The sequence below is a fragment of the Austrofundulus limnaeus genome, unplaced genomic scaffold (assembly GCF_001266775.1).
Source record: "Austrofundulus limnaeus strain Quisiro unplaced genomic scaffold, Austrofundulus_limnaeus-1.0 Scaffold72, whole genome shotgun sequence".
Lineage (NCBI taxonomy): Eukaryota > Metazoa > Chordata > Actinopteri > Cyprinodontiformes > Rivulidae > Austrofundulus > Austrofundulus limnaeus.
Window position 1 is genome coordinate 919,798 of NW_013952474.1, and position 11,745 is coordinate 931,542.

The 11,745-nt window shown below is 39.5% G+C and overlaps 1 protein-coding gene across 1 annotated transcript in view; it reads left to right on the top strand.

The window, feature by feature from the left end:
• Positions 1-3,400, top strand: part of rnd3a (Rho family GTPase 3a) — a 14,953-nt gene extending 11,553 nt beyond the window's left edge. Inside the window, exon 5 of the mRNA XM_014010678.1 lies at positions 690-3,400. Coding sequence (XP_013866132.1) covers positions 690-938 — 249 coding nt within the window. The 3' untranslated portion in view covers positions 939-3,400. The remainder of the gene's footprint in view (positions 1-689) is intronic.
• The last annotated feature ends 8,345 nt before the right edge of the window (positions 3,401-11,745 follow it).

Here is an 11,745-nt window from a genome sequence, read left to right on the forward strand (position 1 = left end):
TGGGTATGCTTTTTATGAGAGTATAACATTATAACATGATATAAAACTCAAAAAAGTTGATTTTACATGATATTGCCCCTTTTAAGAATAACATTATTTTAAAAAAATTACTTCAACTATATAAAAAAATAATACTTTTGACTGTTTAGCTTTTATAAGTTAAAATTTATGTTGTCACACAGATGTTGCCATGACCTTTACACTGCAAAGCATTCTGGGTAAATTATGTTTACTCGCTGCACTGGTGGGAGCTCTRTCTAGCTTGAAGGTTGATTTTGGACAGTGTCTGATGTTCAGCCCTATGTTATAGTAATATAAATATTGTGATATACTGGTAAGGCGTTTGCTCCCTGATATACTAAACATCACRTTTGATCATTTCAACCCCTATATTGTGCAGCACATAGAAACTAATACAAAATATAACTTTATTTTAACCTTAACTCTTTGTGTTTTAGTGTCCAGTGCAACCCATCATCCCCAGAATGCATTGTGTCAGTAATAAAATGGGAACTTGCTTAAGTGAAAAATGTGATAAATGTCAGATCTCTTTTAAAACGAAGGCCTTGTTGATCATTTTGATTCAGGGGCAGCAGGGTGACCTACCAGTTTTCTTGTAATTCTGACCCACTTCATAACCCTTTTTCCTTTTTAAATCATTTTTTGTTTTGCTATAATTTTTCCCCCAGGGTTCCAGCATGGCCAAGCAGATCTCAGCGCCTTACATCGAGTGCTCGGCTCAGCAGTCGGAGAACAGCGTCAGGGACATTTTCCACATGGCCACACTGGCCTGCATCAACAAGAACAACAAGAACGTCAAACGCGGCAAGACCGCACGAGCCAACAAGAGGATTTCACACATGCCCAGTCGGCCCGACCTGGCAGCCGTCGCCACCGACCTACGGAAGGACAAGGCCAAAAGTTGTTCGGTCATGTGACTTATCAGACTGTGAAAAGGGGGCGGGGTCAAACTGAACAAGAGGATGATATTACTGTGGAAGCAGGAAGCTACGGGACAAAGCTCTATCCTGCATGCAAAAGACACATTTTTTTTGGTCTGGAAAGGGGGTTTTATAAGCTTGAGATCATTTTACTGGAATATTCTGGACTGCACCAATAGAGACTCAATGTGTTGTAGAGTCCCAGTCGTTGTACGCCCCACCTCACCTCACCCCCTCCCCCGATCCCACCAGACAAGGAAACTATCAATCAGCGAGCTACCTGCTCTAGGAAGAGACCGGCTTCCTTTGCGAGGCCGAAGCGGATGCAGCCGAGTCTTTCCTTGGCAAACGGGAAATGAGCAGGAGGGGTGATGTCATTCCTCACATGTGAAGGCTTTTCTAGAATGTGCAATCTTTTGAATGAGAGCCAAAGCCGGCGATTTGGGAGGGTGGATACAAAAAAAAAAAGAAGAGCTGTTTGTACCGGATCAACAACTTTTATTATTTTGCTCGAAGGGCTCGTACGACAGCTCATCACTGTGTTTGGAACCGAGTCACGCTCAGACCTGCTCCAGTGACTGTCAGTCTGTCTGCAGAAGAGACCGAACATGAAGCTCCGTCTCTTGATCTGTTTGTTGGTGAAATGTGAAGTTTGCGTGTAATTGTGTTTTTTTTTTTCTTTTTTTTTTTAGTTAAACCTTTTGTAGATCTGATCATGAAGAGCTGAGTGGCAGAGGCTGAACTCTTAATCTGTCACTTCAACAACAAAATAATTCTAAAATAAAAAATACACATTACCATCCGGTTGTGTTTGGGATCAAAATGACCCAAATGGCCTCAGTGTTAATACTTGTAGGTCATTTTGATCCAAGGGCAAACAGAGGGTCAAACCATTAATAGACACAAAAGCACTACCCTACCCCGGATATTTATTAATTTTTTTCTTTGTTTATATTACAAACTCTGCCCGCGCACTTTTACACAAAAACAGTTTACTGTCCATACCGCACCACTAGATGGCGAACATCCACGGTAACGACATAAAATGCAAAGAATTATTCTAAGCTTGGCTAAAAAATTTCTGTGAACAAGTGTTATTTTTTAGTTTCCTTTCACCTAACCTTTTTTTAGCACATGGTTAAAAATCATTGGTTACCGGATCAGAATAACGTAACAACTGTGGGGGAAAAATGGTCAAAACATTTCAGTCGACATTTTAGTTTCAACCTCTTTTTGTCAGAGGAATAGGTTAATATGTCTCATATTTCTCATGGGTTCTGTAACTCGAGTCCATATGAATACACCAACAACAGTTTTTAAAATCATCTAAAGCTCAGTTTGTGTTAGGAGCAGTGTTAGAAACGCACTAGAAAATTCACATTTAAAAATAAAATGGTACAAAAACGACTTATACGGTGGCCTTAATGAGGTGAAGAAATAACAAAAACAAAAAAAATACCTGAAAAAGTAAAAAGACCTTTCATATAACTGGTTGGAAACCAATTAAAGCCACAAAGACTGTGGAACCAAGTSTTTTGAATGAAAATACTGCTCTTGGTTCAGGATTTAAAAGGTCCTCAGTCCAAAATAAAGGGTTAACGTTTCTAGCCTTGTTGGGCCACACAAGTTTAATGCCAAGAAAAAGGCTAAAATATGTCTGAAATAGTTAAATTTTTAGCTTGTTAGCTAATAAGCTACTGATCTGATAACTTAAAACCTCCCACTAATAAGCTAAAGTAAATACAGACATTTCTCAAAGAAACCTTTTTAAATGTTACAAAGCAGAGTTGGCTTCTGTTCTGAAAAAATGTCAAATGTTTGCAAACAAGGTTTCCAGAGTTAGCACCCTAGCTAACTGGCTGAGGTGCTAACTATGGGTGTTGGCTAACTCTAACACTAGCTTGTTAGCTAACTAGCTGACTCGAAGGGGTGCTAGCTAACACGTGATTAGCCCTCAGCTCTCTGCCCATTTCAGCCACACAGTGCCGTTTTCTTCTCTGATTAACTAAATTTAAAGTATTCAAATKGATATTTTTCTGCCTGATTTGAAAGTTTTAGGTCATTCCAAATGTTAAAGGATTTATGTGTTGTTTAAATTATAGCATGTTACAATGTAAACAATGGGTAGCCTTGGGAGAAAATTACTTTTAAGAGTGTTTTTTTTTTTTTGTTGTTGCTTCAAAACATGGTGCAGATTAATTTAAATGTCAAAATTTAGAAATGCACTTTTCTACAAATTTACCATTGAGCTCAGCAACTGGTTTATTCAGCTGCCGGAGCATTTGGCATTGCGGTGCCCCAGCTCCTGCCTACATTTTGTAAATGTGTTATTTTTGCCGTGTGTTGACTCGTCTGTTCTTGAATGTTGATGTCATCTTCAAAATGTCTTTGCCAATGTTGTTGCAACAATATTTATTGAATTATATATTTTTTTCCGTTTAGAATAAATGCATAAAAAAAATTAAAGAATATGTTTCCTGTTTTTTGTTAGTGTGTCTGACAGGCTACGCCATTTTTAGGCAAAACCACTGCATTCCTGCTACRTTTCAGCTGTTTAKGTAGATGACAACAGCAAAGATTTTTGAATCCAGTTCTCAGTGTGRAGGTTTTTGGAAATGCCCTCATCATTTCAAGAGACATTATGACTTATGTAAAGAGGTGCGAGCTAGGGTTAAAGCCATTTTAGTCTGCGTTGGCGTGAGAAGCTCATCAAACGGCCAATAGCAGTGCACTGTTTGTGTGTGATCCATGCTCTCAGCTCATTTGTGCATGCACTAATACTTCCAGGAGGGTTTTATTTTTTAGCATGTAGCATTTCGCTAGACAGTTTGATGACAGAATTAATTTTCTTTCATCACCTGCAATATTTCCWAGAAAAGGGAACGTTTGAAACAGATGTGGATTTTTAGTCCAGAAAAAAACATAAAAAATGACTCCATAATTCCTTGTTAGCATAAGTAGCCTATGTTAGTCTTATCAATCAATCCAATGAAGAATTTTCTACTGAATTATTTTTTCAAAGTAAAAAGTGTGAGTTATTATTCACTAAGAGAAATGATAACATTGACTAGTAAAATAGGTCCAATGTTTTTAGATAATATATGTACACTTCATTAATCTATATTTTATTAACATGTCTATTATTTCTGTTATATTGAAACCATTTTCAGGATATAATTTAGTACACCTTTTATGATGAAGGACGGAAATGATGACTTCCAGTACTTTTTCTTAATAAATCGAGTGCATTAATCAGTGATCTGAAAGTATTTCTTTTAGTGCGTGCGCAAATGAGCTGACAATACAGATSGTGCTTCGGGGACAGATCGGGCAGTGACGTGCTGCTCGCCTTTTTCAACATATGGGACAAACATTTGTTTTTACTGTTTTGGATGTAGCTGTTTACATGTTCGAGACGGAAGGGAAATACATAAACTACAGCGCCACCTAGTAACCTGGCATAGAAACTATAGCGGATTCGATGAGTGCAGCAATACTGTGTGCTACTCAATGCTTTTGAGCTCTTGTTGCTGAAGTGCTGTGAGGAAAATCTATCCAAACTGGTTCAAACGGTTGAATATTTATTCCTCCATGTTAGCATGAACCTCTCTAGAATGACAGAAGCATCTTTTCAGGAACAAGATGACCTCAAGTTCTCGATGAAAAACTGGTTTTGTAGCAGCGAAGTGGAACAAAAAGTTCTCTGTGAGCCAGATTGCGTAGTCTGCTCATGGAGCTAAAGTATCACTAAAGGCAGACAGATTTTTCTACAGACCAGGGTAAAATTCCCCCGGGGGGCACAGAGCATGGAAACTGCTTTTCCTCACACAGCAAACGTATAAATCACCCTGTGACTTCATCACATGCATGAAGACGGAGATGTATTAGGCTGTCAAAGGAAGGAAAACAGGCCTGTCTGTTAAAAAAAATAAACRTCTGTGATGAAAGATGCACAAATGTTCTCCTCATGTCTGCCCAAATGAAGGATTGTTCAGGTTACACTGATAGGATAAGGATTAGGGACTGAAAMGTTTGACCCTTTAAGATAATATTGAGTTATTATTACTTTTTTGCATTTGTTTTTAAATAAAAACAAATTTGGCATTAACAAAATTGTACTTGTTTTTTCTAGCCACACTAACCTGACTTCAAGCAAGCAAGAAGAGTTGAGCAAATGAAAATCATGGTTAAAACAAGTAGTTCACAAGTTAAAAAATATAATTACAAATAAAAACTTTAAATTGAACTTTATGGTTTAGACCCTCTTGTTTGTAAAAAGTCCTTGAGCGAAATGATTTGAAAATTTTATCCCACAAAATGTTATTTCTGCTAGAATAAAAAAAAAAACACCAGAACTGAACCAATAAATGAGAGAAACCCCTGATGCCAATCAAATCTAACAGCCACATGGGTTTGCGTAACCTCTGACCTCCACCCATAATGCAGTGCGTACAGAAACCTGGCATGAAGCGAAGCTGGCTTCTGATTGTAGCTTCCGATTGGGGAAATGGCTAAACGTTGATTCCATCTAACTTTACACTACCGTGAGCTTCTTCAATCTGCTCTAGATTAAAAAGTAAAATACTTTGACTCGTCAAACATGGACTATATTATTCTACACAGATTGCAGAATATTTTAAAGCAAGTTTAAGATTTGTGAAGTCTCCATTTCATTTGTGCAACTTGAATAAAGGGTGATTGCTCTACATTTTATGCATCCCCCTACGAAGCTTGAGGAACTTTACAAAAATTATGTCGGTAAAAAAAAGTTACGAACTGACCAGGTGCAACACCACACAACAACAGCTACAGAAGCTGTAACATATTCTTTACGTGTCTTCCTCTGTCTGTCCATTTTCTTCTGTTTATCTGGGGTYGGGTTGAGGGGGCAGCAGCCTAAGCAGAGAGACCCAGACTTCCCTCTCCTCAGCCACTTGGGCCAGCTCGTCCAGGGGGAATCCCAAGGTGTTCCCAGGCTGAGAGACATAGTCCCTCCAGCGTGTCCTGGGTCTTCCTCTGAGTCTCCTCCCGGTGGGACGTGCCCGGAACACCTCAGCAGGGAGGCGTCCAGGAGGCATCCAAATAAGATGCCCGAGCCACCTCAACTGGCTCCTCTCGACGTGGAGGAGCAGCAGCTCTACTCTGAGTCCCTCCCTGATGACTGAGCTTCTCACCCTATCTTTAAGGCAGKGGTTCTAAACCTTTTTGACCCCAGGGCCCAATTTATTGAACATAAAGTGGCACGAGGCCCAATCAGACATTACCAGTGTAMAGATCAAAATGATAATTATTCTAAATCTTGGTTTAATTTTTATTGTATTTACATCATAACTAAACTATCATAACTAACATAACTAAATTAAATACACTTACAGTTTAAAAGTAAAACTCTTGTCAGATAATCGCAAGACATGATTATGACAAACACTTTTATATTGTAACCTGCCCATAACAATTATTTGAACAAATGCAAAGGTCAGTCAACAGACCACTCAGGCTTATCAACACTAATATATATATATATTTTTAACATAAATAATAACAAAAATAGACAATTCAAAAATTAAATTGTGGGCATAAAATAAATGTTAATGTTTCAAATAAAAAACTGTAAAAATAAATTTGATAAAGTACAAATGAAAATATAGTCTTCTTAAACTTTTGCAACCAGAAGCTGCTCTTCATATTAGTGACAAACTTTGGTGTTTTTTGATGAGTTACTTTCATTTTTGCTTCTACTTTTCATTTAAAATAAAGCTGTGTCCAAAACGACAGGCCGGGTCCTCCGGAGGACCCAGACTCCCCGGTCTCGGCAGGCCGGGTCCTTGGTAGACCGGGAAGACTGGAAAAAAAGAGGCTGTGGATTTGGACGGTCTAGCCTCCCCTCCTTACCCCGGCGTACGTCTTGTCACCTAGCAACTGTGACGACGTTAAACAAGCAAACTTAAATCAAAACTAGAAAAATATCAATACATTAGCATTATTAATATCACAAAACAATAAAATTAACTTAAAGGTATCATTTGAAGAACTAATTGACCCACTGTAGGTTCATGTTTATTTCGCGTTTTTTATGACGAAAAAATAATATTTAAAAACATGTCCATACAAATGATAAAAGTATTAGAATTACAACCGCTAATTTTTTTAAAATTTTTAAATCACCATATTTTTATTTAAAACGTATTCTTTTCTCTCGCTTCGTCCGCCATTACTAGCTTAAAAAAATCTCCGGTCGGGCCGCAATGCATTATGGGATATGCTGGGCCGGGAAGGATCCATCGGACCTGTCCTTCGATTCGGGGAAAAAGAAGGACGTATTTGTCGAACGCATCGGAGGAGTCTTCCGTTTTGGACGTCCTTCGTCGCGGCGCTGTGACATATGCGGCCGACAAATTCGACCTTCGGAGGACCCGTCCTGCCGTTTTGGACACAAAGTTTCCATTCTCAGCAGGTTTCTAAGGTTCTTCTTCTACATATTAAAAAAGTTGTTAAACATCTGAGTGGCGCACTACTGCTACTAGTGGTGAGAAAGTGTATTGCACCTTATTCAAACAATGCGGTCCCACGGCCCTCTGCGGCCCAAAGTTAAAAGCTGTTGTTCTTTTGAAGCCCTCAAAGTTGCGCTCGCGGCCCACAGTTGGGTCATGGCCCATGGGTTAAGAATCTCTGCTCTAAGGGAGAGCCCAGACACCCTGTAGAGGAAACTCATTTCGGCCGCTTGTATCTGCGATCTCATTCTTTCGGTCACTACCCAAAGCTCGTGACCACAGATGAGGGTAGGAACGTAGACCGACTGGTAAACTGAGAGCTTCACCTTCTGGCTCAGCTCCCGCTTCACCACGACAGACCGGTACAGCGCCCACATCACTGCAGATGCAGCACCAATCCGCCTGTTGATCTCCCGCTCCATTCTTCCCTCATTCGTGAACAAGGCCCGGAGATACTTAAACTCCTCCACTTGGGGCAGGACCTCCTCCCTGACCCGGAGAAGGCACCCTACCATTTTCCAGCTCAAGACTATGGTCTCAGATTCGGAGGCACTGATTCTCATCCTGGCCGCTTCACACTGCACACTGCTCCAGTGAGAGCTGGAGATCACGATCTGATGAAACCATTGCCGGTCTTCCTCATTGACAGAAGTTTAAGAAATGTATAGAGGGTTTAAAGAAATATCAAGATTAGCACACTGCCCTGATGGCGTTGGAAAACCAAACAGGGTGTCCAGGATGCTCTAATGCCCCTCTAGCTAAATGCCTGATGTTTAGAAATGAAACATGAACCCAGATCCTATCTTCAGCTTGTTCCGCCTTTCAAAGCTCAGCAACACAATCCATATTTTTTATTATTTTAGCTAAAAAAAAMAAACAAACTCACCAGGCTCCTGTGTACATACCTCCCCCCACTCCTTTAATCTGACAGGTGACAAACGGGACGCTGTGGAGAATAGCTGCAAGGTTCTTCATTGGACATTTCCCCCACTTTCCCAAAGAAAAGCTTAAGTTTAGATCATTTTGATGGCTGATTTGATTTTAAACTGGACTTTAAGCCATCTCTCACATTTACAGTTTTGATAAATCGTTTTAATATTAAGCCACAGATTGCTTCTCCCGCTCTCCGGTGCGAAACAGAATAAATTTCCTAATCTGTCAGCAGTAACAGGCTTACAGAGGGGACGGTATTATCCGTCAGCATGCTTCTAGGAGCAAAGAACCTTCTTTTATCATCTTGTTTCAGGAATAAATTTGTTTAGATGAACTGTTATGGCAAAAGGAACAACTCCATTGAGCATTAATGACATTTTATCTGTCACATATTGCTTTTTTATGTGCAGTTTGCCATCCAATATGAAAGCGGGTGAAGTTGAGGCTAAGGTGGATGCGGGCCCTCGTGTTTGAACAAACCAGGATTTTCTCACACATTCTTAGCGTGCTGAATTGTAGTCTGTTGTTGTTGCGAGCGACCCCGCCCGTCCCCGCTCTTCTTTTCCTTCGTGAGCAGCTGGGACGGATGTTCAAATCAATAGGTCCGAGCTGACGGTTCATTGTTTCCTCCTCTGTCCTCCTGCCTCACACAATCAGTCATGCACAGCTGTAATATAGAGACAGGCTGAATGTCAAACAATGGCTCAGTTTTTTTTCATTTTTTCCCTTTTTTTCAAAGAAAAAGCCGGTGTTGGTTTTAAGAAAAGAGGATGAAGAGCTCGAAGTCTTGCAGATGGCTTGGGCTTAATGATGAGCCTTTAGTTTGTCCTAAATGAACGTGTGAGAGTTGAGAATTTATCTGAAGGCTGGGAATTATTTCTCAATAACTCAATAAATTATGGTAGCTTTGGAAATATTTTGTTCAAATAAGAAGAAAACCTTTGATTTTTTTTAATATATTGTTTGTTTATTTTAGAATAACTTACTTACCATATAGACAGTATGGAGAAACATTTGTGCCACACTCAACTCTCCATGAAAACATTGGGCCTCGTGCAAGAACATGTTCGCATTCTTCTCCTAAATTTCTCTTACTTTTGTTCGTACAAAGGGTTCGTACGAACATGTCACGTCAGATTGTCACGTCAGATTCAACAAACTCTTCTATCTTCAGGAAAAGTGTGTAAATGAGCTGCGTAAATTCCACCTGTTTGTATCCAGCTGCTCGTGCACGCGAGAGGAGATTAGCATAATTACCACCCCAAAAACACCATATAAGGCTATGTTTCCTGCCTCAGATACAAGGAAGTGTTCATTCATGAAAATGACAGCGAAAATAAAAAAAATAAAAACTTTACGCGTTCAGAGATTGAAGTCCGTCTGTCAGAGATCCAGAAAAGAAAATCTGTCATTTTTAGCAGGTCAGCTGTGGAATAAAAAGAGCTGCTAAAAGTATAAACAACTGTGTTAAATCATTTTCATTTATTCAGAAGACACAGCGCTGCACACCGTACCCCCCCTCTCCCCCCCCGCGCTGCGGTGGTCTCAGATGCGGGTTTGAAATAAGCATTTTAAAATGTTTTCAAAATAAGTCTGGCACTTTGGAGAAAATCCAGGACTTGATCATATATCCCCTCTGGTCTGGGAACGTCTCAGAGTCCCCCAGGTCGAGCTGGAAGGTGTCGCAGGGGAGAGGGAGGTCTGGGTCTCTCTGCTGCTGCCCCCGTGACCCGATCCCGGATAAGCCGGCCGGGCAGACAATTTATATTGTTAGTCTAAATTATTACATTTAAAATTATAACTCTAATTCAAGCAGAATAGCCTATTGTCAACATAATTATGGAGTGTRATTTATTTTCAACTCAAAATATCTTCAAACTAACGAAATATAAAGTTATTAGTGAAGAAAACCCGTCTGGATAACAGCAGACTGACTGCTCGTAAAATATACSACAGGTCTGGACCACTCATGAATTTTGTTCGTATCTGAAAAAAATCTTAGAATACGAAAACATTGGTGAATGCCACAAATTCTCCTAAATCACTCGTACGCACAACTTAAGAACAAATCTGTGCGTACGAACGATTCTTGCATGAGGCCCATTAATAATGTGCTTATTAATTTGAGCAAAAATTATTGTGTCATGCATCGACTCAACTCTGCCTGCTTACCTGTTTAAGTTGGTGCAAAGTTTGGCAAGTTATTTAGCTAAATAATCAATATAATTAAATCACTCCTGTCTTTATTTACTGTTTCATGTTTTAACTAGTTAGAATTTAAGTTAAAGTTGTTTACAATCACATTACTAACAAATGTAAGTTTTAGTAAATTAACTTGATGAATTATTAATTTAATCATCCGATTTTTAGTAGTTAGTTCAGGTGTTGTTTGCAGTAAAACTAATGTGTATGTGCACATGTTGAGCAAACATTTTTATGTCATGCGTGACCTTAAAGTAGGGCACAAAATGTGGTGCAAGTTGTTTCAATTTATAATCAAATTACACACCTATTTACTTGCTGTTTTAGATTTCAATAATAACATTTCAACTGGTCACTTAGAACTAAAATTGAAGGTATTTACCATAGTTCCAATAAAAAAGTTTAAGATGTATTTAAATAGATATTTAATTAAATATATCTGGTGAATATGTGACCCATGCTGGCAAAATGAGTCACAATGAGTTCTTCAAAACTGAGTTTTTACCTTCAAATTCTCCATCCGAAAAGCTTCAAACTGGTATGTAATCAGTAAATATTCTCAGCATAAATAAATCTGATCACACTGTGTGGTTACTTTGTAGTTTTCATCGAGCTCTCTGCTCAGCTCGTATTTCAACATAGCTATAAAACCGGTTGGTCCGGTGCCCTGCTCCGTTGGGTTTTATGTTTGGAGTGGGACTGGTTTTGAGTAATGCAGTAAAACAGGCAGGTCCACAGGTTGTTTTTTTTTTTTGGACTCTGGCAGAAGTTTTTTTTAAAATATATTTTAAAAAACAAAACCAGATTCCATCAGTTTCTTTTCCGTTCTGGCCTGCTTTGCCATATGTCAGACCAGCTCTGCAGGCCACATCCAGACTTCTGACCCCCTGGGTCTCTTTTGCCATCTGCTCCCCGTCTTGTCCTGTTTGGTTCAGGTCCTTAATGTTCAACACATGTTTGAAGACGTCAGGAAGGTCCTCGCTGCCTGCTGAGGCTCCAAATATAGCTGCTGGATCCAGAGTGGCCTCCACAAATGGTTTAATATGTGGGGGGCCCTGAAATCCTGCGGTGGCACCAGAATCAGAAGTCAAAACAGATGAGAGTCAGCATGTGAGGTCCATCCATCCATCCATCCATCCATCCATCTATCCATCCATCCATCCATCCATCCATCCATC